This window comes from Pipra filicauda, unplaced genomic scaffold, assembly GCF_003945595.2.
Source record: "Pipra filicauda isolate LSUMZ 115617 unplaced genomic scaffold, ASM394559v2 scaffold4_size7858003_pilon, whole genome shotgun sequence".
NCBI classification, from domain to species: Eukaryota; Metazoa; Chordata; class Aves; order Passeriformes; family Pipridae; genus Pipra; species Pipra filicauda.
Window position 1 is genome coordinate 4,042,640 of NW_024104643.1, and position 27,698 is coordinate 4,070,337.

The 27,698-nt window shown below is 42.2% G+C and overlaps 1 protein-coding gene and 1 long non-coding RNA gene across 15 annotated transcripts in view; one reads left to right on the forward strand and one right to left on the reverse strand.

Annotated features, from left to right (window-relative positions):
• Positions 1-30: 30 nt before the first annotated feature.
• The window catches only part of LOC114003476, a 54,580-nt gene continuing 26,912 nt past the window's right edge, over positions 31-27,698 (forward strand). For 3 of the 4 annotated variants that reach the window (XR_005565600.1, XR_005565599.1, XR_005565601.1), the window contains exons 1-3: positions 31-286; positions 16,355-16,401; positions 17,164-17,279. This is a non-coding gene — a long non-coding RNA (uncharacterized LOC114003476). Of the gene's footprint in view, positions 287-16,354; positions 16,402-17,163; positions 17,280-24,037; positions 24,711-27,698 lie in introns of those variants that run through there. The other variant, XR_005565598.1, reaches the window with a different exon arrangement.
• TET1 (tet methylcytosine dioxygenase 1) overlaps positions 6,305-27,698 on the reverse strand; it is a 96,451-nt gene continuing 75,057 nt past the window's right edge. For all 11 annotated transcript variants that reach the window (XM_039386700.1, XM_039386698.1, XM_039386699.1 and 8 more), the window contains 2 exons: positions 20,179-20,518; positions 6,305-16,378 (listed from right to left, as the gene is read on the reverse strand). In XM_039386700.1, coding sequence (XP_039242634.1) covers positions 15,240-16,378; positions 20,179-20,518 — 1,479 coding nt within the window. In that variant the 3' untranslated portion in view covers positions 6,305-15,239. The remainder of the gene's footprint in view (positions 16,379-20,178; positions 20,519-27,698) is intronic.

Genomic DNA, 27,698 nt, shown 5'->3' on the forward strand with positions numbered 1-27,698 from the left:
GCGCGCGGGCGGGGCCGCGGTGCCGCCATCTTGCGGCGGGGGCCACCCTGAGGGGGCCGCGGGCACCGCCCCCCGCCCCGCCAAGCGCTGCGGTGCCAAACACTGTCCCTGCAGGACACGGGCGGCCCCCGGGCACCCGAGGGCCCAGAGTGCAGTCGGGCTGTTCTGAGGGGACACACACACACACACAGGGTCACCTGATGTGAAGGCAGAGCAGACTCGCCAAAGAGATGCACCAAAGCTCTTTAAGTTGCTTTGAAACAGAAATGGCAGCCAGGACTCTGCAGTAAGTAGTTCAGTGCTTCATGGGCAAGAGTAATTTCTCACCCCTCACCTGATGCTGTTGAAAAGAGCCTTCCATCCGAGAAATGGTTCTTTACACGGGTTTGCCTTGAAGTGAAATAGGACATGGAATATTTACATTTGAGAGTAAGTCAGCAAGGCACACTTTGTAGATGAAGATGGGGCTTTGAAGTGTTACTATTAAAAACAAGTTGATGGTGGGATGAAGTCTTGAGAGGCAAATGTCAGACTGATTTGCAGTGGGGTGGATTATGTTGTAGGAGGGCAGGTGGAGAAAGAAGCAAAAGACCCTCAGATGAAGGTAAATTTCTGCCAGCATTTGGTACTCAATAATAAATAAATACAGATCTGCCTTTGCCTTTTGTATTGCAAATTAGATGAGGGTTTCAGTGTTTCACACTCATAAGCATAGTTCTTAATTTTTAAGTCTGCACGTTTTAAACCTTATTCCTGTCATAACTCCATCCAGCTCAGTCAGTTGACTAAGTCAGAGTCTGTACCCTTTAACCTGGAGATAAGACTGGAGGCTAAAAAGGTTGCAGGACCTCCCTCCCACACTATACATGAAAAGGACAGTGGCAAAATTGTATTAAAGGAGAAAATACTTGTCAGTGAATGTCAGAATATTGTGTAAGTAGCTCCATTCTGCAGTCTTTTAGCCCATTTTTTTAGAGGATTCATCACTCTTGGGGATGCTCTCAAAGCCTCAAAAGCTCACAGGAAGTACAAGCCTCACAGGTAGAACATTTCTTCTTGTACTTTCTCCCTTCTACATACACATTGCTACCATTAGCTGGCAGATTTTGCCACTGCCATTTATAGTGCACTAATGACTCCTTTTGAATTCTTTGTCTCCTCTGCTCAAGACAAACCACACTATTGTGGTGAAGAATAGTTGTAATGGAAGTGGCAGTGAAAAACTTTGAGCACTTCTAGTCTTGCTGCTTAAAATAACTCTAGGCACCCTGACTATCTTTTAAGTGCATTGGACGATTTAATCCAAAACTGATGAGAGGACAGGAGTCTGAAAGAGATGAGCTTTCTACAAGCTACCTTAAAATAATGAGGCAAGTTGAGATAAAGTTACAGATTTAAAGGCAAAAACCATAAAGCATATTGTTGCTTCCAGCTTTCTGGGTGGTTCCGAGAGTTAAGAATAAGCTGGGGATATTGTGGAGAGAAGTGATAATTTTTGGAGCTTGTAATCAAAGAGCATCAAACATATTTTGGCGCAATCAATACACTTAACAAAGATGAATGGAAAAACACAAAGAAGAGAACTTTGTACCAGGAAACGCTACAGTTCAAGTAGTGAATACTTTGGATCTCTGGCCGTGGCTCAGGAAAGCCAGTGAGTCCACCTGTGGCACCTTCCACAGTGCTGTACCCCCAGAAACAGGTCTAACTGTATTTGTACACATATTTAGGGGAAATAATTGGAGGACAAATTATAATCTTCTAATGAACGTGCTTTTGACAACCTGTACCACTGATAAGACACAGAAATTAGCGTTTCAGACTTAACATGCAGCTCCTGGACAGAAAGGAACAGAGATCAGTACCTGGGCATACTGTATCTGTCCAGGTAAATGCCAATTACAGGGAGATGGTTATTTCACTCAATTTTGAGGATGTAACAACTCTGATGATGCAAGATTATTATATTATGTTTTGGTTTTTTTTCATATTCTTGTTGGAAATACATTTCTGTGCATCCTGTTCAATTCCAGAATTAACTTTCAGGTCTATACATGTCAGTACTGGAACCTGCTCTTTGTAGCTGTTGAGTTTATTTATGCATTCTCTTCAGAGGGCCAGAAGAGATCATCCAGAGAGTCAAACACACTTTTACCCTTCTAGATATCCAGAAATGGCAGCAACTATTCAGTTAATGGTTTTTTTGATGCTAAAGTTGTAGTACAAGTGCAGCATATAAGCATCTAAGCAAATTACCATAGTTTTTTTCTTGCACAGAAACTTCTGTCTTTATGACCATAGCTGTATGTACTTCGCATTTTCCCAAACATGTGACACAGTTAGCACTGAAGTTTGATAATAAATTTAAATAAATTTGTTACATACTGCTATACAAAGTGTTTGACAAAAATATTTCTGAACTGGCCAGACCCCTCAAGAATACAGGAAGGACATCATAGAGTTAAATCAACCTGCTCAGGCTTAGCTGCATGCAAACAACATTTACTTGTTTGTTTGTTTGTTTTTAAGGGTCCCAGGAAGGAAAGGGTTTTATGGTCCACTATATTGGGATAAAATTAAATGCATTGAGAATGGACTTCTGACAAAGTTTACTTGAGTACAAACGCTCTGGCATAAATAAAACAATTCTTAATTGTTTTGAAGGTAATAGACACCGGGAGCACAAGGAAAAATTTTCATCTTAATATAAGAGAATTTTTTTTCAGTGAGAGCAATTGATGCCTGGGAGAACCTCCCCAGAGACGTGGTGGAGTCCCCATCACTGGAGGTTCTCCAGACACGGTGGGGAGGGAGCTGGATAATCCCTTCTGGAATCCCTTTTCCACAAAACGTGGGAGCAGGGGATCTTTTGAGGTCCCCACCAGCCTGGGGTGTTGTGTGAACATCACATACCATTTATTTCACTGGTAAAGGTTGCTGTCTAAGGGAACTCGGTGGTGACCCAGGAAAATCATGTGTTCAGAGAAGGGAATCTTAGCCCTTCAGGAAGGCTGTTAGCATTGACTGATGTTGCAAAGGGAGTTAAGATCCGAGTCTGAAAATAGTCCATTAAGAATTTTAATGGAAGGACTTCTACCAAATGGCATGTTTGTAGATTTTAATCAAAGCCTTTACCATCCTGAGTTAAAAAATTGCAGCCTTACAGCGCAGAGAAAGGGCAGTAAAGTCTGTACAGCTCCTCAATAGTGAGTTTCTGTCACATCTCTCATCTGTTGTATACATTAGTGAGATTGGATGCCCTTGGAACTATTTCGTTACATTTGTGTTAAAAAGACCTGTATTTGACAAAAAGTTGGTGCATCCTGAATTCCAGTTGGTCCTAATATGCCAGAGGGCTGAATCCTGGATATTTTCCACACCACTGCACTGCCTGTTCCATGCAGGAGTTTGAAAAAAAAGCTTTATTAAGGTTGATAGTTGTTCATAGCTGTTCTATATGAGCAACTAAACATCTTTTCCTAACAAGTATATAATAAATTTTTCTTCCAAATTGTCCCATTTGACACTTCAAAATTAAAAAAAAAATAAGAAACAAACAAACAACACTCTTATGTTTGAAAAGGTGTATTGGAAGGAAACCCTTTTGAAAATTGTTTTGTGTGATCGTAGTTGATGCTGAAAATACAGAGAAACACATTTCTTGCAAAAGTGAGAAATTTTAATTTCTTAGGAGCATGGTAGTTTCCTAACTAAAATCGGACAGATTTGGTTTCAAATGTTATGACTTTTGGTTTTACTTAATCATTTAGCACTTGACTTTAATCAGAAGCACTTGCCTGAGTCTTACAGTTCTCGAAGAGCATAGGATATTTCTTGTCTTTTCCTAACCAAGCATAAAATACACTTTTCTTTCGAGTTGTCCCATTTGAAGAAGAAAATATGAATGTTAGTTTACTGTGGAGGTTTCCTGTGTAGGGTTAGAGCGAGCTATAATGTTTGTATAATTCCTCATGATTCATGGAAGAAAAAGGACGTAATTCACATTGCCCAGGGCCCACAAGAACAGTGGCCCTGCATGAAGGCAGGCTTTGCTTTCTGTTTTTGTTTTTCTGAGTACCCAGCTAGTCAGAGCTCACAAGAGCTAGGCCTAAGGAGGGTTGTTATGCAGTGCCACACCTGAGCCACTTATTTCTTACCCTCACAGAACAAGGTAATTTGCAACAGCCCAACAAATCAACAAATCCCACTCTTGAAATCTGTAGCAGCTGTAACCCGGGTGAGTCCTTACAAGGCTTTCTGCTACTGGGGAGGTGAGTTAAGGTCCAGCATAGAAATGTTTGCTTGATGAAGCGCAGCACTGGTGTCTCATTTCCCAGAAGGGATTCCTCAAGTGGAGGGAGTCAAAGTCATCACCATGCAAAACCAGACTCTGTGTAAAACAAAGGGGTCACAAGAAGCTGAACTGCTGACTTGTTATGCCACAGAAAACAAAGGTTTTACTGTTCTGGGCTGCAGAGTAAGGCTAAGTCATGATGCCTTCAGCAGCAATTCAGGACTCCTTCAGGAGCAAACAGCAGGGAAGTTTTACCCAATTACTTACAAATGGAGATGTACACGTGGTATAGCAGGATTGTAATGAATTTTTGGCCTGGTATAAAAAGACATTTTCAAGAATTCAACTGTTAAGAATTTTGTATAAATGGTGTATATCACAAAAGCAAAAGAGTATCCAGAAGTAAATGGGTTGGACATGGAACTGGAGGCCCATCTTGGGAACTGTGCTCCAGCCAACGGTTATTGAAATAGTTGGGTTCGAGTTTCCACATTTTAAATATTTTTCCAGTGTGTCGTAGATTAAAAACACAGATGGAGATTGCTGGTGTTTTATTTTAGACTACGTAGGCTGTTTCTTGAACCAAAACACTAATTGAAGCACTATCTTGCTTATCTTTAAATAACATTTGAATACGATGCTTGTTCTGATGTACAAAATGCACCAAAAGTACACTATTTTGGTGAATAACCTTCTGAAGATGTAAACTGATACTAGATATTAAATATTAACAACAGTAATCGGCACAATTGAACAGGTCAAACCCTGCCATTCTGTAATCTGTATTAGGTACTGGAGTACTGCAGAAAACTGTAACTGTAGCACCAGCAAAAAAGCTTATTTGCAGATTAATTGATTAACAATACCATTTTAATAGGCATTGTAATCTAAGGCTGTAGCATCTTAAGAATTTAAAAGCAACCACCTGTACTACATCAGTGTTCTGTTACCTGCATCATTTATATAAAAAAGCACTGAAGTCACCTCCAGTACCTGAAAAGGAGCTGGAAGCCGTTTCTCATCGACATCTCTTCCTCAGCAATGATGTTCTTCGGTCTGCTCCAAGTCTGGAAGTGCCATTCAAAATCCACTTGCTTTCCCAAGACGCCTGTGCTCTGAGTTCCTGACTAACCCCAAACCCTGGAACACGTAGCTCTGTCGAAGGGTTTAATAGCACAGTTCAGAGAAGGCCTGGGGCAGGTCGGGAGATGCTGCTGTAAAACCCCTGTAATGATTATCCTCTAAAGGAGCAGCAGGTTCCATAGGAAGGGGTCAAGGGCTCCCTGTTGGATTACCACATCCAGCTTCCAGGAACTAGATGCACCGTGTCACACAGTGTAGCTTCTTTCCAGGGCATTAGTGAAGCCTGGGGATAGCAGCATTTTTCTGCCCTCTAGGAGATTCCAGTTGTCAGGAAGATCATCATAACAGCAGCTTTTGCTGCTGCACTTACTGGAGCAGGAAGAGAAACAAATATATGTTCCTCCTTTTCTTCAGATCTAAACAATAGGAATTCTGTCCAGTAGTGTTGTTCTGCACTACAGTGTCCCAGACTAAAGCAGGCTCGTGCTGAGGTCTGTTTTAAGGAAAAAACCCCACCCCATACCCTCTGACTTGCAGCAAATAAAACCTGGACTGTTTCCAGCAGCTGGGAATTAAATGTAAATGATTGCCATAAGCTTGCTCTGCCAGACAAGTAGCAAAGAGAGACAATGTGTGAATGTGCTCACAAACTGTTTTGTCCTTTTGAGTCAGGAGATGAAGTTCAGACTCTTCTGGTTGCTCCTCTTGCCTGGGCTTTGCCTAGGACAGGTCAGTCCAGCCTAAGCTAAGGCAGACTGAGAACAGCAATGGGATTTAGGCCAAGCCCTTTCCAGGGCCGAAACCCAGCTGACTTTTTGGGTGAACCCACCGTAGTCCTGTAGGGCTGAGGTAATTAAATACCCTTGTACATGTGACAATGGTTATTAGTGCTAAGAGCAGGAAAGAAAAATTAAGCGACTAAGTGCAAAATAGAAGTATAAAATTTATTTAAAACCACCCACAAAGTTCTGTGTAATCAGGAATGATACAATTTGTAATAGTCTTTTTAAAAACTCATGACAAGATTTAAAATATATTTTCAATTACAGTATTCATTTAGCCTTATTCAGTTAGGACAATAAAAAAAAAAAGAAAGTTTACGTTCTAAACAGATGAGACACACAAGAAAAATAGAACAGAACAGACAATTTCCACAACAACAATTTTTACATGTATGTTTCAATACTAGTATCAACATTTCAATGCATCTTGCTACATAAACATGAAATCATGTACAACAACTGCTTGCACCAAAAAACATAGCTTAATTAGATCTTTCAAGTAACATGCAGTCACAACTCACAAGTCTTCAAGTACTGCTGGTAAGGGTTCCCTTGTCTGCAAAGAAGATTTTAAGGTTCCATTTCTCAGCCAGCATAACTCTTCACAGCTCCACCAGCCTCAGGGAGCTGTGCTCAGTTATACTAGGAAAGAATCAGGCCCCAGATTTTTTTTTTTTTAAGAAAATAGGTAATTTTTATCCTTTTTTCCTGTAAATACTGTGACATAATGAAGTGCTTTTTCTTTCTGATTTTTTTCTCCCTGTACATAATCTTTTATTTAAAAAATGTTAAATTTATGTTCCAGATTTCAATACAGTAGGTTGATAACTGGAAATAAACTTCAAAGTTGAAAAATAAATATCAAATGCATCCCAAAGAAAGAAAGAAAAATAGAGAAAAGAAGAGAGAAGGAAAGAAAGAGTGACTCTTTTACCTTTGCTTCAGCACACTGTTAGTCTTTTAACTTTGCAAAGCAGGAAGGAATTAATTGGCCATAGCATTTCAGTACAGTGTGTCCTTACATATTAATGTTCTTAGTGACAGCGAATTCCAATCAGTACCGGTGACCTGGTGTGGTACTGTCACATTATGAAGAGCTGTCTCTTCCAAACAACAAATAATCGTGGAATAATTCACTGCTAAAAACTGAACTGAATGTTTGCATTGGTTAGAATTGGCTTTCATTTAGTGGTATTGGGATATCCCATTTGTTTTTCTGGCCTACAAATATCTTTGCATTTTGAGGACCAGAGATTCATGAAGTTCAGCTGCTGCCTTTGGAGTTGCGTGGATTAGACAGGCATTCACAAAGCTGGTACAAAACCTGTTCTCATTAGGCTCTGCAGTATTGCTGATGTGTAAAAATTTAGGTATGAAAGTATATTTCCTTTTCCTCAAACGTTTTTTTGAATGAGAAGTTTGCACTGCCTTGCATTCCATAAGTGCAGTTATGGAATATATAGGGGGGCTGTTGCTTCCACTGGCAAGGGAAGCTCAGCAGGACTCAGCATGCAGAGCAATGCCGATGGTTTCCCTGGCAAGTAGCACCACAGTCAGGGCAGGCAGGAAGTGTTGGCTTTTAGCTTTGGGTCCCAAAAGTCCCCCAGTGTGACAACAGCACACAACACTGCAAACCCTGCTGGCTCTGCAGGCAGGGCAGATTGTCACAACCCCACTTCATATCAGCAAGGAAAAGGGATCAAATTATGATAAAGGCAAGCAAGTATCTTAAGAAAAACTACCAAATCTTAAAATTGGTATTATTGACAATTCTGTGAGATTTCTGGGCTGGCCATTACCTAGAGGCACAAATCTTTTACCACACCGGCTTTGGAGACAACGTTGGGCAAAGGACAGCAAATATAAATGGATACTTCAAACCTGGTAAAACCCAAGCCAGTTTCTGTTGAACCTGTATTTCTAACCTAAGAACAATGTGGATGTTACTGGCCAGTATGTGCACAGTAGGAACACCATGCAATTGATTTCAGCTGATTGTACAGATCAGTCATTTGGCAACTTTTGATTTATACTACCGACCTTTTATACCATGGTCAGTGTGATGGGATACTCCAAAGGGCATCAGCTAAAGTGACATCCATTTAAGGCCCCTTTATCCTTTCACTGCAATGCAAAGGACAGTAGTATAAGTGAGAATCAGGGCCTTCATTCTTATTTTAAGACCACTCCCATACCCTAGACCCTTTTCCATTACAACATCATAATAAAAAATACAGATATACATGTAAAATACTGATCAGGTCACAAAACTTTCCACGACAGTATCAAAACGTTGTGTGGCAACAACTGCAATACTGAACATCAAACTAGCAGTTCCCTTGCTCCACTGCAACAGCACTTCTTTGGAACACAGTTCATCTGCTGTACCTGCTAACCCTGTAGATTAAGTGCCAGACCTGTCCTCCTCCTTACACATGGAGCTTTTGGGGTGTCCCCCTGCACTCTGTGACTCTCTGAGGAATGATGTAGGGTGTGCAGTGTTGAAAACAGCACCTTTGACCAGTCACACCCGACAGAGCAAGTCACCCTCATGTTTAGCACCCTGGTCTTGCGTTCAGTGCAGGAATGCTGTTGGAAGATTCTAGTATTTGAATACAAGTATGTGTGGAAAAATGCCATATATAATGGTCCAGTAGAAGAAAAGAGGAAAATGCACTGTTTTGGGAAGAAATAAAGAAAACAGCATCGAGAAGCATCTTGTATCTTTTAAAACTGAAGTCAGCAGTATGTTGGGATGATGAAATGGGGAACTGAATTGGAAAAAGAATCCTAAAATCTTTATGTCTCAGAAAGAGGGAAACAGCGATGCGGACACCCTGACACCCTTTAACAAAAGGCAGCAACTACTTCATTATTTTCTGCTCAAGCTCCATCAATTCCATTTGCTGCTACAGAGGAAGAACATCTTTTTTCCAGGGAGTCCTATGTTGGTTAAGGCATTTAACTTGCACCATTTAACTTACACCATACTTGGGTGTCTCACAAGGACTGTGACTGATCTAACCAGAAGATGTAAAGAAACACTCCTGCTCTTTCAGCCATGCAGGTTCTGCAGCAGCTGTTTTATGTCAGGAACTGGGCAGAGCTGTTAGAGTAACTCAGAAGACAAGAGGCATTCCACAGAGATGCTGGCACAACAGGGAAAAAAAACTAGTACAAAAATCCTGTACTCTGAGAAGGGATGACATTTCCTTCTCAGGGGTCAGCAGTTTTTTAGTCTTGCAAAGTCTCTTTTGTTTGGCTACTTACAGACTGTAATAACTACATCAAGAAATGTAAAAGTTAACTGGAAAACTGATTATTTGACTCTCTAAAAGACGAGAAATCTTTTAATAGGGAAGTAATCAAACAACCAATTTTTAACCACTCTTCAGGAAGTGATCCGTATATATCCTGGTGCCTGATCAGATATTACTATTAGAAATCCTTGGTCTTTCAGGAAACCTCAGGTGTAAAACTTTCCTTTACATAATTATGATTTTGTAGCAACATGCTAAAGCAGCATATAGATAGCTGAGCAACCATCAGGTAATCCCCAAAGAGACTGAAACCAGTTGCAGAACTGTTCCACTAAGTAACCCCATTCCCAGGATTTTTGACACTGTTCACTCTGGTTTAGATTACAGGCGAATATGTGTGTGTCACAGACTAAATAAAAAAAGTTTATGACTTTAAAGTCAGATGTACCAAAAGAAGCATCAATATAAAGAAGTACCCTGGCATACAGCACATGTACAGAGAAGGTTGTCTCAAAAAGCCAACTGTACCTTACTCATGCTGTGCATAGATTCATGGAATTGTTAAGGTTGGAAAAGACCTTAAAGACCATCAAGTCCAATCAGCATCCCATCAGCTTTCCATATTCTCTATCCTGACGGTGGGAAGGGGCAGCAGACTGAGGATGAACACGGTGCTTGCTACATTTGCCTACACAGATCAAGAAAGGGTGACCAACTCTCTCCCTCTTTTTTTTTTTCTTTAAACCAGTATATGGAGGCAGAGACCAAAGGAGAGATTGCTGCCTCTGGAGGAGCTGTGGAAAGAGGTCAATTTGTACATCTATCCACAAGGAAACATCTTCCTGGTTAGAACAATGCTGTGACACAGATATTGCAGTACCGTGGTGTCACAACAATCAATGGCAACTCTCTCTACCACCTAATTTTATGGAAAAATATTCCCTCTACACTTCCTCCTGCAAGTCAGACCACCACCTGATAAAATAAAACAAGCCAGAACTTCCAAGTGTGATTGGACTGTTCCTCATCTCTAACTGTGTTAGTTAAGATCAGATCATCGCAGGCAGACAGCTTCCATACAAGAAATAAAACACAGCTCTATGAAGTAGACGTCACCAAGACCCTAATCTGAATTTCAGGGACCACAATAGTCCTGAAAGAGAGTTTGTCCAACGCTGCCTGAATGTAATTGCTGTTAACATAACCAAGGCGTGGAAGTCACCAAGAATTTAGTTTTCCATATATCTGAGGGCACAGTTATTTCCTCCTGATGACCTAGAAATTCCAGGATTTCTGTGGAAAAGGGAACAACCATATATATAAGTGGACTACAAAGCTGATGAGTGCTTGATAAACAGAGCTAATTTCAACATGGGAGAAGTTCCATGGGAACTGAAAGGGCAAGACTGACCTTATATTTTAAATATAAACCCACGAAGATGCAACTTTCCTTAGCCTGCTTCCCTAACTTCTGTCTCATTGACCAACCTGTCAGATAAGACAAATCACAAGAAGCTGTCAAGAGCTCAAGCCTGGAGCTGGTCTGACACAGACCTGCCTGAGACTTGAGGTGCAGGAATTGTGTCTCACTACAGACCTGAATCACTGTCATGCTCCAAACAACACAACCTCTGTGTTTAACCACAAGTAAACATTTACTCCAAATCTCTTTCCATCTGTTCTTGCACAGCCTGCTCATAGTGGTAGGGCTGCAAGGCTCTTGACTGGGCACAGACTTGGGTCAGCTCTTGGCCGTACCATCCAGTTAAATAGGGAATTGCAGGAAGGCCTGATGAATGAGCACTCAGCAGTCAGCAGGGCTGCAGCAACATAAACAGCATCCAAATTTAGCTTAATACTGCAAGGAAATTAAAGAGGTCTTTAAAAAAACCCACCAGTTGTATATTACAAAGAATCTTAAGTCCTAGAGAAGTTGTCATTTGCCCATGCTTAACATAAAATGTGGCTGAAGATACTACAGGTATTTTCTGTTCTAAGTCTAGAGAAGCACTGTCATAGGTAAGAAAAGGACTTTCACCAGCAGTTATTCCTAAGTAAAGGTTAGCTTAGAAAGTCCTTTAAAAAAAATTGAATACAACTGTTACAGGTAGAAAGCTGCAAGTATTTTAAGTTATTAAAAATCTTCTGTGACTAAAGTATGTATAGAAATATATTTTCCTGTTTTGTGTAATACACTAGCATGTGAAAAATCAGTAAGTTCCCTATTTAATTGGACATGACTGCAGCGACTCCCACAGGGACTCAGGGAGTCAAAAAGAGCCAGTTCCTGCAACAAGCACTGCTCCTTCCTTCCAGAGGGGAAGTGGAGTGCTGCTACTGGACCCAGTGGAGAAAGGGATGAGACATTTCTTATTGAAGTCAGAGGTGCTGCATGTTGGATCAGGACAATTTTTGGTAGCACACTGTAAAAAATGATCCAAAGGCAAGCACACCCCACCACCAGCCCAGACCTGAATCCATGTACTGGTGTTCCATCCAGAACATTGTGCCAGCTCATGGAAACTAAGTAGAATGTGCAGGTCTGATCTAACCAGCTACCTTAATTTTAGATCCAGTTCCTGGTCTGGCCATCCCAGAAGGGCTTGGTTAAGAGGTAAGAGCAAATTACAAGTGGCTGTGTGGGCAGCAAAGGAAAGAACAAACTCACAGAGTAGCAAATCTTAAGAGACAAATACTGTTATAAAACAATAACATTATTGAAAACAATGCAGTTTGTGTAAGACTGATAAATATTCTGAAGTGTTACAAGAATAGCACAGAGTTGTACAAACAGTAAATACTTGCATTTTCTATACTGCAGTACAGCAATAGAAAATACCAGCTTCTCCAAGCACAGCCTGCCCTGTGCCCAGCCTGCCTGGCAGGTAGGACATGCTGGAAAAGCAGCTTAGGGGACACACAGTCAAACGAAGAGCACCAGGAGGGATATGTTATTGTAGAGATGAGTTATTTCTTAGGTGAGTAATGTTAATGAAGTAGTAACTGTGAGTTTAGCACCTATCAGTTAATAGCTTAACTATTATGTTAAGATACATGTTTCTCTGTTAGAATTGCCATTGCAAAAGAAGTTAGACCTGGACTACCTGTGTTTGAAGGGATCCTTTTAGATCCATCCTTCAGTGCCTCACTTCTTAAAGGAAAGCTGCTGGTTTTTCAAAGGAACATTTTTATCTTGAAGTTTCCATAAGTTAAATGTGGCCATTTGTAGGAGAAGATTCAAGTAAAAATGATTCACTTTAATGGTATGAACATTTGAAAAGGCAAAGAGATGGCTCTGTAACTTACTAATTTTGCGTAGAAAATGTGTTTATCACATGGGAGTGCTGAATTACAGCACTAGAGAAACTAAAGCTGTCAGCACTACCAGTGAAACCAATAAACTAAGCTCGTGGTGTGGGACTACGGCTTTCAGAACAGCTGGGAACGCACAGTACTGCTCGCTGTACGGACAGCTGCCACTCCTACTGATCTTGGCTCACCAAACACAGACAAGGGTTCCAATGAAAGTCTAAGGCACACAAAATACCGTAATGATTTGATGTATACTGTATATTACGTAGTCAATAAGCATAAAACTGCTGGTACAAAACGATGGCATAATATCGGTTCTGTTTTATTATTTACAATCCCTTCATATCCTCTATTTGAGCTAATATTAAGCTTTCAACTAAAATTTGCAGCATATCCGGTTTTTACAAATTTTACTTAAAATAGGTAAGAGACAAAGAACAGGTTCAATCCCTCCATCCTCTGCCATCAACAGCTTTGTTAATCTGAACAGAAATGTGCGGAATTGAACCCAGGGTCGTTACAGAGTGATTGGTACTTCAGCCCTCGCTCCTGCAGACACCACCCATGTGCACAGGGGTGCAGGAGCGCGGGCTTGTGGCTCTGCAGCCACACCGGAGTTGTAGCACCGAGGTCTTGACTGGCACCAGGTGTTAAAAACACCACTGATGTACTTGTCGTACCAGAACTGTAGAGTGCTTGCACTTGAGCTTCCCCAGGAAAAAGCACCTTGTCTGGGTTTAAATAAAGCAGCTCTAGACAGCTGCTACGCCCCTACACAGCACCACTACAGTATAATATATCAAGTATATCATCAGTACTTTGCACACTGGAACTCTCTGACCTGGTTCTACCGCCAGGCTGCCCAGGCGGGGTGGACGTGAGGCAGGAGGAAGGTACAGCTCTGTGTGAGGGCCTGACCCTACAGCTCTCCCAGGAGTCCTGGCTCCTGTGGGACAAGGTGCAGGATGAGGTCAGTCCCTAGCTAACGTTTTCATTTGGTAATTTGTTTAAATAAATAAGTTTAAAAAAGAAATACATAGGAGAGGAGAATCAGAAAGAAGAGTGGGATGCTACAGTATTTAAAAGCAATGGAGTGTCTGTTTTTCCTCTGATTTAGCAAATACTCGTTTTGTGATATGTCACTTTTTTAACAGAAATGTAGAACATAAGCTTCATATATTTGGAAGAAAGGATACAACCCTCTTGAAGAGAAATGTATAAATTGCTTCAAAAATTTACAAAACATTTTTGTAAGAAAACTGAACTCAAAGTTGATGAATATTACAGATAGGTTATTCTTAATGAAAAATTTGCTGTTAAATATTAGAAGTTTAATAATTTTCCAACACTTTCTTTGTATTTTCTCCAAATTAATTTTTTTTCCAGAACAGAATAAGGCAACTCTAAGGGGTATTTTTTTTATCCCAAAACAATCCTACCCCTGAGGCATTAAGAACTTTTGGTTGTCATGTTAACTTAGAATGCTCCAAAGGAATGAGACTTACACACTTATTGCTCAAAGAAACCATAATAAATGCTGCCTTTAAAAAAAGCAAATCATGTTCATATCTCCCAATAGCAACATATGTACTGACCAGACATCTCCTCGGTTCACGTTTGTACACTCTCTTGAAAGGAATAAAAAGGTTCTGTAATTCGTAACTGTTGTTTATATGCAACATAAAATCTTCAATGAAAAAGGGCAAGTTAAAACCAACCACATATGCTGTGAGCGCACATCCTGCAGCTGTAACAACACGGAACTCTACACAGCAAGAATAAAATCACTTCTGTAGAGTATGCACAAACCTTAGACAATATGATCCTTAGACTATACTATTTCAAGTTAATTTTAAAAATAGAAAGTGCTTTTAAAATATATATTTACAGCTTAAAAACAACTTCCAGCCATCCTTACCAATAACTTCATTTTATACATAATGACAAATCTAAAGAACAAAATTCATTGGTTTTCTAAAAGATTTATCTGTAATTTGGACTATATAGCAATGGTTGGAAGTTGTTAAAGCAATGGCACCATGAAGTAATAATTCAGCTTATTTATTTTTAACTGTTTGATGTGGTTAAGCACCAAGAGCTGTGTAGAGCTATAACTGTATAACTTGATTTAACACCATAAAATGTGAACCTGTTAAAATCCCTATAAATGATTTTTGTAGTAAACAGACTTTATTTAAAGCACCAAAATATAAATTCCTAAAGGTAATAAACTGAATGATTCAATCAAGGTTAATAACCTAAACAAAATCTTTTTTAGAATGTATTAAAACTATACAGCTTTTCTTTTTTTTTTTTTTTTTTGCTTAAAATGTGCTTGAGCACCACCAAATGTTAAAGTCACAGTTTAAGAAGAAATCCCCCCCTTTTTTTTTCTACCTCAGCCTTAAAATGGTTGAGATGAGCAAATAGTAAACGACAGGAGACTTGTTCTTTAACAGCACCTTAGAGAACCACCGTGTGACCCTGCGCCAGGAGGGGCCCTGCCACCTACGCCCAGTGGTTGTAGGGCCCCGCCACGCGCGTCAGGGCGTACGAGGACACCGTGATCACGTTGTCCTTGGTCACTGTCAGCGCTCGGCGGGAGGGAATTTGGTTGAACTCATTGTCTTCATAAAAAAGGTCTCTGTTTTCACTTGGTTGCTTTGCTTTCCTGTTGCTGGAGCTCAGTTCTGAATTCTCCGTTCCCAGTCGTTCTGCTTCTTTTTCTTTCTCTTTCGCCCTCTCAGCCCTCTTTGCTTCCCACATGTCTAAACCGTGTTTTGGCTCATTTAAATTTTTGTGTTGGTAGAAAACTAAAGAAATTCTTGTGGGATGATTCCGGTTGGGTTTTTTGATCGGTGTGGTAGCGTGGAGTTCCCGTCTTGCACATTCAATTAAGATAGAACCATGAGAAGGTGCCACAGCAACCCCACCAATGTCATCGTCCAAAAAATTGTGCTCGCTGTCTGACCACAATTCCTCAGCCTTTTCTTCAGAATCAGCCGGGTGTCCCAGTGCACTGCTTTGCTTTTCCTCAATACAGTCCAAGTCACACATCTGTCCTCGATGGGAGCTGCCCTTTTCCACCGGGCATCCATGGGAACAGTCGGCTCCGTTTCCGACGGCATCCGTGGCCGGAGAGCTTAGCGGTACTGACAAGTCACAAGAGCTGACCATCTGTGAGGAAGAGCTGTCCAGCTGAAGCTGACAGTTCTGTTTGTCAGGCTGATGTTCAAGTATAGTGGGCAGGGGATCTGTGTGGGCTGGGGGGCCTGGAGCAGTGACCTCGGGAAGCATCGGTGGCACCCCATTCACCTTCTCGTCCAGCAGAATTCCAGTATAATCCTTGACTGACACATCGAAGCTCTTGCAGTTGACGTAAGGTGTCACGTGAGGTTGCTTGGTACTGCATTCAAAATACCCGTAGGGAACTGAAAAATCTTGTTGAATGTTAGTCACTGCTGTTAGGCCAGGCTTATGTGCTAGAGATGGACAAGGATGTAAACTATCCACCTTAAAGGGGGAGGAAGCCGGGCACTGCTTTAGTAAGGAGCAATTTTTAGTAGTGTTTGAAGTATGTTTCATGGCATACAGGTGATTGGAAGTCTCCATTTTTATTCCAGGTTTTAAAGCATCTGTTTTGTTCCCTAGAAAAAATGCACACCAAAGTGTAAGTACTTTTCCTCACTTAATTCATAAAATACACCTCTTAGAATTTCATACTTGTTTTCTAACATGAAAAATATACATGATGACTACAGATTTTTCAAAATGGTTATTTTAAGCTTTTTAGGATTATCTTGATGACCTTAAGTATACATATAATAACCTTGTTGAATTAACACCTTAACCTTTTCCAGTCAGGCTGCTGGTATATATAAAAAAAAGGTATTTCTCAAAGGGATGAATAAAATAAACAGAGAAAATGAAATGACCACCGAGTCCTGATCCACACAGCCCAGTCCTACACAAGAGCTTCCCAGCAGTTGACTGCTGGTCTTCAGTTGTTACATCATTGATGAGATTCAGCCTGTCTGAAATTAAGCCTATGAATCAGTCAAAATTCTGGGCTGCCTTGACCCCATATTATGACAGGAGGAAAAAGCTTGTTTATCTTGTCTGTCACAGCCAAAACAGTTACTGAGTTACAACCACTCCTACATTGCAATATCAACTTGCAACTGCCTTTAAAAAAAGGAGCTGGCAACACGCTCCAGGTAAATCCATCCCTACAAAGCTGGATCCTGTGATTTGGTGTCTGCTGTCTTCCCATGTAATTGCCTCACACGAATCACTTCACACCTTTGTGCAGACACTTGTTCAGTCCCTGTCAGCTCTCTAAGCTATTTCTAGCCATGGCAGCCCTGCTGCTGGGCTTGGCTGTGAACAGCTCCTCAGTGACTGAATCTCATCATGGCTGTGTTCCATCCAGAGACCACTGGATCAATGGGAAAGAATTCCATCGTCTTGGATGGGCTTTGCATCATGCCCTGCAGTTGCTTTACCTGTGTTTGGCTGGCAGACTGGCATCCCTCAGAGAGCTCTCAGGTACTGTCTCTGTCAGTATTTCTTCTTTGTTCCATAAATACACAGAATGGTTAATTGCTTTACCCAATACAGAAGAACTATTCCTTCTTCTACTCTGTCTTCTAATAATTTATAAATAATGATGGATAAAAAAACATTCCTCCAACAGGAATGCAAAAAAGTCAAGGGATAAATTACAGACACAATAGTTAGTATGCAAAAACTGAAGCTGAGTGGGACATAAGGAAGCCACAATGACTCTTTAAGAAAAACTTTTCCATGAAATCAAACATAAAGCATTTAATGTAATTAGAACAGCTCCCTCCACACCAAGGTCTCTCACCAAGCTGGTGGTCCTCTCCTGTTCTATCCAATATAGGCCAAGAAGAATTGCTGATATTTACAGAGACAGAAATAACTTTTCATCTTTGATGTTTATTTGTCCCAAATAATGTGGTTAAAAGACAGGACTATGCAAGGGAGGAAGTAAGGCCTCTGTCATTAATACACATTTCATACTAATTTAGAATTTCAAAGGTCTTCAGAATTAGAAAGTGTAAAAATTAAGAGTTGTGCAGCTTGCAGTTGGTAAAAGGTGCATGACAAGTGCACTGTTTAATACTTTCCCTGAAGGCCTGGGCCCAGTGGGGACTCAGACCAAGCCCTCACAGCTGTAGGCGCTGCCAAGCTGACTCGGGCTCCTCCCCACCATCCTGGCTGCCAGGTGAGGGTAGGAGAGAGGACGAGTCCTCCCTTGTTCCTTTCTCATTGCCAGTGCTCCAGATGTGAAGACATGCAGGTTAGAGGGGTCTTTCAAGCTTTCCAGCTGGGCCATACTGCAGCGGCTCTCAAGTGAAGGTCAGGTCTCTTCCAGACAGACAGATTACACCTACACAGTGGGCAGCATGACATAGTCTTGTGACTCCATCATCCTCCGGGCTGCTCCAGAGCCTGACAGCCTCACATGGCTGAGCACGTGGCCAGCAGTATCTACCACCCACGGGAATCTCATCCTACTGCATGTTCTCCACATTCTTTTTCATATTTGCAAAACCAAAGCAATATTCTCAACTCTTGCCCTCAATTAGCAAACCGAGTACTCTACGTTACATACCTCAGTTATCCATACCTCCCTCTACAGCTGCAGTGTTAAGTATCTTTTTGTTCTTCCATCAGGAGAAAATTTAATAGTAATATCTGATTTGCTTAACAGCCTTGAGCACTGCTGTGTTCACTGCTTACATAAAACTCTAATCAGGATTTTTTTCATTCTATTTTCTATTACTATGAAAAGATCCTGATTAATCATTCCCTCTAGTCTACCATCAGGAGTGACTACTGAATAGCCCAGTTTAACTGCTGTCTCCCACACCCTCTGATCCTGTTTTCATACTAAGTCTACCATTCTGAGCTAGACTCCCAAGTTCCCATTCCTGAGGACTAAAATGATACCTGCCCCTGGCAGAAAGGAAGGAAGCAATTGATGACTGATCCCCTGTAACTGCAAGCCCTGCACATACAACACTGCAGTGCTCCAAATCCAGGGTTTACAGATCTCTGCACTGTACTGTGGGGCAGGGGCAGGGCAGCAGGGGGGTGCTGGGGTGTGTGCCCAGCCCTCAGCCTGTAGGACTGGAGAGAGCACTGAAGAGAGGTACAGAAACACCTCACGTTCCTGTCTGGCAGAGCCCAGCACTGCGGTGAGCTCACCTTCCTCTGCCACTGCTGCCTCTGGCAGTGTTCACACAGGCACTCCCAGCACCAGGGGCCATGGGCAGGTGTGGGGCTTACAGTGCTGACATCTGCTTTGGGGAACTCCACTGTCAAAACTTCATGACAAAAGCTGCACTTTTATCATAGAAACTAAATATTCTATTCACATTCTTATTTTTCCATCCCTAAAAATCTTTCTTGCTCATAAAAGTGTTTCTTCCTTGCTCTGTACCTTACTTTAATCACCAGCCCTTTTAAATTACTTTACAAAAATAGTTCAAGTCCAAACAAATGATCTAAGTTGGCTTGTTTACGCAGTTATTTTATTACTTTTGCATGTTCAAGGAATAAAGTTCTGTGTTCCCAAGGCATATGGGACACCCTGGCTGTTACAGCACTGGTTAAGGCTTCCAGGTGTGGAAGCCATGCCTGCTGCACCTGTAATGTCATGTACAGGTAGGTGGGCCATAAACCTCTTTCAGTCTTTCAAAACAACACTGCAGTGAGATCAAACAATTTCAGGATTCATTCCCAAACCAGAGCCCTCTAACGCTTCCGGAACTTCCAGCCCAGCCCTAGCATGGAGTTGCTGTGTCCCCAGACATGCACGTGGATGAACTGAATGTCTCTCTAATATCCTGAGGGTCAGCAATACTGATTTTCTGGTTCATCAGTCACCCTGAGTCCCCTACTGAGACAGAGTGCTCAGTGCCATTACCGAAGTGTGACAAATGCATTTTTGTTTTTTTAAATGTTATTCCCCCAAAATGCAGACATTCTTCTAAATACATTTAACTGTCATTTCTCCCCTTAAATCTACCTATATCTGGATGGTTCTCATGAAATAAAATTACATCAGGTTGGCTAATTTTCCTCTCTTCTTCCTAACAGGAAGAAGAGTGCTTTAATTCCTTTTATTTATTTTTCCCCTGCTAATCAGAGAAGTCAAGTCCATGGCTTCTTCCACCTCTTCCTTCTCTTGTACTTCCCATTACTGCACAGTCCCATACTGTAGTTCTACCCTGGGAAGGACTAGCCTAGAATCCGAGCCCGGGTACCACAGTGTACATCAAAAGCACCTCCACACGGCTCAGCCCAGTCACAGTTCTAATGAAACCGAGTGTTGAGGAGCTTTTCCCTCCCTCAGATGTGCAAGAGGCAACACAGGATCAGAAGAGACTGGCAGGATTTCATAAGCATCACTCACCTAAACAATGCAAAGCGTTGCCCAGATTTTCTGGGGCTTCGGTTTTCAGCTTTACCGGTGTTGAATACTTTTTATCTATTAATGGCTGCTTTTCACTCGGGGCCCTCCTCGTGTCTGGTTTCTTTTTCTTGGTGGCTCTGAGAGGCTCAGCCAACATCCGCACTTCCCTGGGGAATGCTGTGAGCACCTGGATGGCCCCGGCTTTGATCTTGGCTTCCAGGCCCTCTTCGGTGCCGAATTCATCTGTTTGTGAGATCTTGTACAGAGGCAGCACATGGAGCTGTTCATCACTCGGGATCACCCCCACGCTCCGGTTGTCTTCCTTCGTCAAGGTACAGACCTGGCAAGAGCAGGGACAGTGACAGGTGACCCCACAGACCCAGTGCTGGGAATACTGGGGCAGCCACCCCAGGCCTCACTGCCTGCTTGCATTTTACGGCCTCAGGGCTGTGGGGCTTTCAAATGCAAACATCTGACACACATTTTGTTTGATCTGTAATGACACAGAAAAGTTATTGGTACTTTAACAAGATCAAGGCACATGTCTTGGACAGGAAAAATGAAACTCTGGCTCAGCTTACACTACCCACAAATATATGCCAACCTTGGAAAATAATCTCAGCTGTAAATACAGTGTTAAATTTCTAAGCATTCCAATTATTTTTTAAATACATAAATATATCTTTGATGATCAGATTCATTTTTAAGGACTGTAAAATACAAAAAATTATTATTTTTGGACTGAAAAAGAAGTTTCTATGATCTAGAATTGGTTTTGGTTTTGGCTGGCAACTGAAAAACCCACTGCAAACAGTTACTTATACTGCTCTACATTTTTAGCAAATCTCAGCTCTAACTCACTCCCTCTCTCAGCACTTCCTTAAATTAACATCCCACTGTAATTAAGCCACAAGACCCAGGAAATATTCTGTTAGGCCACTGCCCTCCTTCCTGTCATTCTGGGTTGTGAGATCCTGGAGCCCAGGACAGTGCTGGTTACATCCAGTTTGATAAGGGCACATCAGAAATGGGTATAAATATTCCAACTTATTGCAACAGTTTCCTTATCACAATTGTAAGCAGTGCTGGAGTTCCAGCTGTTACTAACCCTTCCCCTTGAAAGCAGCACTCAGACCAGCAGGATTCCTGGTGTCACTCCCAAGGGATGGTGACGGCTCTGTGTGCCTTAGCACATGTACAACAGTCACCCTTTCCTGGGTTTAGCAGTGACATTCCTAAGGGACCACTACATCATCTCACACTTCAGGTGAGCTGCTGCTTCACAGGAGTTACTAACTACACACACAAAGGAATACGAGCACCATCCATCCAAGGATGGGATGATACTCCCTAAGTGGAAACATATCATTCCATCACTGTGTTGGCTGAATGCGATGCCTATCCTGAACAGTCAGTCCAATTTCCCAGGATCTTGTCACCATGCCTAAGATTCCAGGGGAGGAGAATTATATTGTTATTATTTAGGAGGGGAAAAAACAAAACATTTTTAATTTTACAGCACAGCTTTTGCATAAAGGCATCACACAGTTATTTCTAGAACACTGAAGTTGCAGAATCCCAAACTAAAAACCCTGGATCAATAAGGGGGTGGCTGGGGCTGCATCAATGGCTCTATGCAAAGCTTGGCAGTGGCAGAGCAGCAGCAGGAGGGGCTCTGAGGGGCAGACAAGGGGGAAGAGCTTTTGGGAGGCAGCTGGCAGGGTGAGGGAGGGCTCTGGGGGCAGCTGTAGCATGGCTGAGGTGCTGCTCCATGCGTACTCACCTCCGGGGCAGCCTCTGCACTACGGGAGAGTCAGAGAAAACAACCATTGTTCCATGAGCAGTGAACGGAGCTGCATCTCCAGACTCCCACACACCCCAGCCCAGCACCTTATCCCTGCTCCCACCTCAGCTGGGCACGGCAGGAACAGGCTGCCTGCAGCTCCTCTGTGGGGGAGCTGACCTGGATCCAAACCTGATCACTCAGCGGGGAAATTTTACAACTCGGAACAAGAGGGAAAATCTCCAAAGACAATTCGGTTTCTGCAAAGTTCAGTGAAATCTGGCTGAAATTTGCCAGCAGATTCCAAGTTACTTGGGAAAGGTGAGGGAGGGTCAGACATACAGAGAGCACAATTCCATATGACTGGTGTTTCAGAAAGCCCAGCACAGCCTCCCCCTCTAAATTGAAATCAAAAGCAGTAATGAAGGAGCATTGAGGGGCCTGGCTCCCACTTGTTCTCATCAGGAACTGGGCAATTCCCACTTGTTTTTTAGAATACCATGTCCAGCCCATGCCTAGCCCATGCACAAGTCCTGAAGATTCAATCTGGTCTCAATGATTTTGAAAACTGAGACCCTCATCCAGTTTGCTGTTCTAAATTTCCTTGCAAAAGCCAACACCTTCCTTGGAACAGGAAAGCTGGAGAACTGTTTTGAGGAACTAAACAAGATGAGGGCTGTAATATATTGACAGAACTATGGTGAAAGTATAGTCAACTCCAACACACCCTATATTAAATACTGAGTTAGAACACATCAAAAAATTAATGTATATCCAAAACTGTTAAAACCCTGAAGACCAGTACACCTACAGCCTAAATACCAAAAGAGCTATTTTATTATTTTATTATATGTAGAATTTCAAGGTGCCCCCATAATACATTTTAACATAAAAGTGAGGATAAAATGGCAAATGGGTAATTGAAAAATTAATGTTATGGGGAAACCAGCTACAAATGAAGGCTGTACATATAAGCCAGCATCTTACAGCTGAAGGTGGTAAGCCACTGAATGAGAAATACTTGCTTAAAAAAAACATTCCAGAATTCAAATCTGTGCAAAATATTCCATTAAGAAACTTAGAGAGAAGCTTTTTTGCTGAGAAGTCAAAAGCAACACTTTCCATTGGTACTGAAACTGTGCTGCAAACTGCCCAAAATTAAACCCGAACATGAGAAAACCATCAGCTCTGTTAAAGGCCATTTATAGGGTGAAGCTGCATATCCTGCTACTCTGCTTTTTCCAGAACACGCAGCTAAATCATCCAGGATGCTCAAAGGCCACAGAAAATGCTGGCCAAGTGGTTTGTTTAGGTTTCCAGTTTCCAGTGTGTGTGGCGATCAAACCCATTACCTGTTTTGGGTTTAGTGATGTCATGGTGAAACTTGCGTATTTGTAAGACTTTATTATTAATTTCTTTTAAACTTGAAGTGCATGAGGAACTCAATGCAATTCCCTCCAGAGATCTCCAGAGAAACATCTGTAGCCACACAGCTCCCAGTGCATTATTCTGGGACTCTTTGATCTGCCTTTGTCCTCCTGAACCTCGCATGTAGAAATGATGGAGCCTTTTCCACTGTGTTGTAAGAACAGATGTTTTAAATTCAAGTTTCAGCAGAGCAGTCAAACAGCCTTTCTAAAGCTTAAAGATGGAACCAAGTTTCCTACCCACACCTCCCCTGTGCAGCTGGAGAGCAGAGTGGGTGTCCCTGGGCCCAGGTGCTGCTCCATCCTTGCCTGCCAGGACACACACAGACCTCTGGGCTTTTTCTGCAGCCGAGACAAACCGTGGGGTTCTGCTGGCCTGATCCACCCTGGACAGGTGTGTGCAGGCCAGGATTGGAGGTGGGATCCCCAGCTGTGTTTTCCTTTGAGCACTCCCTGCCTCCCAGATGGTGGCACAGGTACAGCACACGAGCCGCTCTCTGGGCGCTCACAGGTTACCAATGTGAACGTGAAATGTTTCTCCATTTTCACAATAACAGAACTAGAAAACCCTTTACAGCCCAGAGGGTTTATCTTCTCTCCTCTTTGTTATAACCTGAAGCCCCAGCCTAAGCCTCTGGTTCTCCTGCAGCTCCCGAGGCAATGGCAATGTGGTGTAACCATGCAGAGACATCCTGTCAGCTCCTGCAAAGGCCTGGAGCCACGTGCTGTGACACAGCAGGCTGTCCTACAGAAGTACAAGAAGGGATGGGAACAGCAGAGGCTTTGGATTTTATCCAAACTGGGAGCACTTAGTGGATGGATTGCTGATTGATACTACTTCTGCTGCCAGTAATAAACTACATATTGTAGCTGCCCTTGAAGCATAGATTTACCTTCCTGCCCTTCTTCCCAATGCCTCTGCAGTCTGTGTGGCTCCAGGGATTCCACACAACTGCGCTGGTCTCCCATTGCTCAGCCCCAGCCCACACCCCTGTCGGGTGAGAACAGTCCCAGCCAGGGCCTGCACAGCCTTTGTGCCACAGCAGTGACTGAAGGGCATGAGGACTGTGATCCTCCTTCCCAGCTAATCCAGTAAAGAAACAGCAGAACTTCCATTTCACAGACTCCATTAATAACTGTAAAGCTTCTCTCTGTGTTGCTCCTTTAGCTTCTATCCCCCAAGGAACACTGCCCCTGACACTGCAGCTGTCATGTACAGCTGGGCCCTTAGAGAACACAGAGATGACACAAGTGTCTGAGTAAAAATGAATGGTGCATTTATTGCCTTAAAGTTCTTAATAACAATTCATTGGCAAAAATTACTTTGACCTCTCTCAGCACATTAGTTTACATTTCTACAGGAATGTCAGGTGTGTTCTTTCTACTACAGAGCAAGCAGGGAACAGCAGTTTGTATTTTCAGCTTTCTACCAAAAGCAGCTCTGCTAAATTCAGGGCAAGACTCTGCTGGCCAGGGACAAAGTTCTGTCTCTCAGATCTCCAGTGATAATTACCAGTTAACAGTAATCTTCAGTTTGGGTAAGTTAAGATGCACTGTTTTCTCTTGTTTTACAGAAGGCATTTCCAAAACTCTCCCACTGCTAAATGACAGCCTGATTTATTCTCAGAGTCACATACAAAAAATGCAGCTGATCAAATACATACCTAGAAAAATCCAAGAATGCTTTTCTGAAGTTCTGGCAGAGGCAGTGGTGAGAAGTTATTACTGACAGCTCATTAGATAATATATTCTTCTAAGTGTAAACTCATTCGTTATCATTAACCTCACCCAAGTGTTTTGCTGTCTCTGGTTTAAGTAATCTGAATAGATTGTGGTTTTCCTTTACTTTGGATGCCCTGCACAGCATTCCTTCCATACCTGTGGGCACCAATGACAAGGGGAGAACACAAAAAGGTGTCACTTCCACCAACAGAACCAGCAGCATTCACCCATTTCACAAGGTATTTACTTGAACCTTTTTAGCCCAGAGGAGCTTTAGATTTTATAAATTAACCATTTTGTGTTGGAATAAGGAGGAAGGGAAGAAATCTTACCAAGTTGACAAGTGCACTTGTGTAGAGATTTTAAAATGTAAGGTGTGATGAACAGTGAAAAAAAATCAATCAAATTACAAGACAAAACCAGTAAAGCCATAGATGCTTGAGGTTTTTAAGGTAGTGCAAATCATTCTCCTTCTGTCCATTACCAGATTATCAGAGCAGTCTGTGTGAGAGCTGTCACCTCAGGTGTTGTACTTGCACACACTGCATTTTACAGACAAAATATGTCACAGTTATGTAAGTGACCCCTCCATCATTATGGCCAGTGATTTATAAGAAATCATCACATATTTTAAACTGACTCAGCAGCCCCAGAGCAGCTTCTGAACTAGACAGGACTGCAGGAGGTGACCAGACAGGTGCTGGGATCACACATACTAATTTCTTTTTGTGTTCTTACCACTACATTTCCTATGGCATTACCAGATTTGGTTATAAGCCAAAATTAGCAACCCTAATTTTGATTATCATCACAACAATCTAGACTGAAGCAAGCCCAGCGTGTTCTGCCACCCTGTCTGCAAAAAAATCAACATTTTTTGCTTTAGGCTCCCAGTCCATGTGACTGTAACTGTGACCCAGACAGAGAACAGATGCTGTGTCCTGTCCCCACAGCCCCAGCTCCCACAGATCACAGGGGATCTCCAGCTCTGATTCACCTTCAGTGTCCCAGTTCAAGCAGGTAAATTGGGTGTTAATACTTACAGCTTTTTCCTATTTACAAATAGCCCCTTGCTGCAAGTACATTGAAATAAAGAGCAATCACACCTAAATAAAGAGAACACAGGGATGCAGCAGTTATTTGTGAGTGAGCTACCCAATGAAAACCAGATTGCAAGGCATAGTTTTCAGCAGTTAAAATGATGTAGTAATGTTCTGCTAGACTGACAAAATTTGGCAGAACTTGATAGTAAGACAGTGGTAAGTTCTGGCCCATATAAAGACCTTACACAGTTGTAATGTTCCCTGATTCTGAGACAGAATTACTTGCAAACACACCCTGTACAATCCATAAAGTATCAACACCAAGGATAACCTGAAGCTGCAGTGACATCAAGTGATTACAGATAAATGTATTTGTAGAACTGTTCCCCAATACAAAAGGTTTAATTGTTCCTCCAGCTGCTTCTGGCCATAACTTATGACTTCTCTGGGATCCAGTATGGCAGAATGAGTAGAAGACTTGGTTTCCATTTCATTTTGTCTTTTAACTTAATGGGCAATGAATGGAGCCCTTAAACTATTATTTTCAGAGCACCTGAGCTAAATTTCATCAAAGAGTATACCATGCAGTTTGTCTGATAAGGAGGCCTCATTTTCAAGTTTAGGATCTTCAAGGGCATTCAATTCCTACACTTCAGAAGCAATTTTGCAATGTATACTTCAACATTCTTATACAGAATATCCACACAGAAGAATGCTGGCAAAAATAATAGTCTCTTGAGGACTGACATTCCTGGTGAATTCCCAGACCTGCTTCCATACTTTAAAGGAACAGCCATTTGCTCACCTTACAAGCACACAATTAACATTAAACAACTGGCCCAGTCATTTCACTGCTCTTACATTCAAAAGCTGAATGTTAACTATAGGTGTAAATGCAACATTTTATTGCATCGCAGCAACACTAAGTCAAATTGCATTTCCAAATTTTAAAAAAGACTGTTTCTAAAGTAGGCAGAGATTTTAGATAGATTTTTTTTCTAGATATCCATCCTTTGATAGAGAAGTTACTTGAGTATTACCTGCACTGCTGTACAAGAAGTCACCCTCACTTTTAGAGCCCTGCAATGCTCCAGCTGCTCAGAGAACACTGCCAGTTTTATCTTTGCTGCTTTGAGCTTGGCTTTCTGAATTTCTAAATGATCACTGATTTGAGTAATTCCCAACCCACTTTCTCACTGGCAGTCCAGCGAGGTGTTTGCACAACAGCCACACCCATCTGTGGGTTTCCCTTCCATGCTCAGATTCAGTGATCACAGTGATCCCTGGCTCTGTGGGACAGTCCCTGAGCCAGCCCCATCCATACAGTGATCCCTGAGCCAGCCCCATCCATACAGTGATCCCTGAGCCAGCCCCATCCATACAGTGATCCCTGAGCCAGCCCCATCCATACAGTGATCCCTGAGCCAACTCCAGTCTGTACAGTGATCCCTGAGCCAGCCCCAGTCTGTACAGTGACCCCTGAGCCAGCCCATCCATACAGTGACCCCTAAGCCAGCCCCATCCATGCAGTGATCCCTGAGCCAG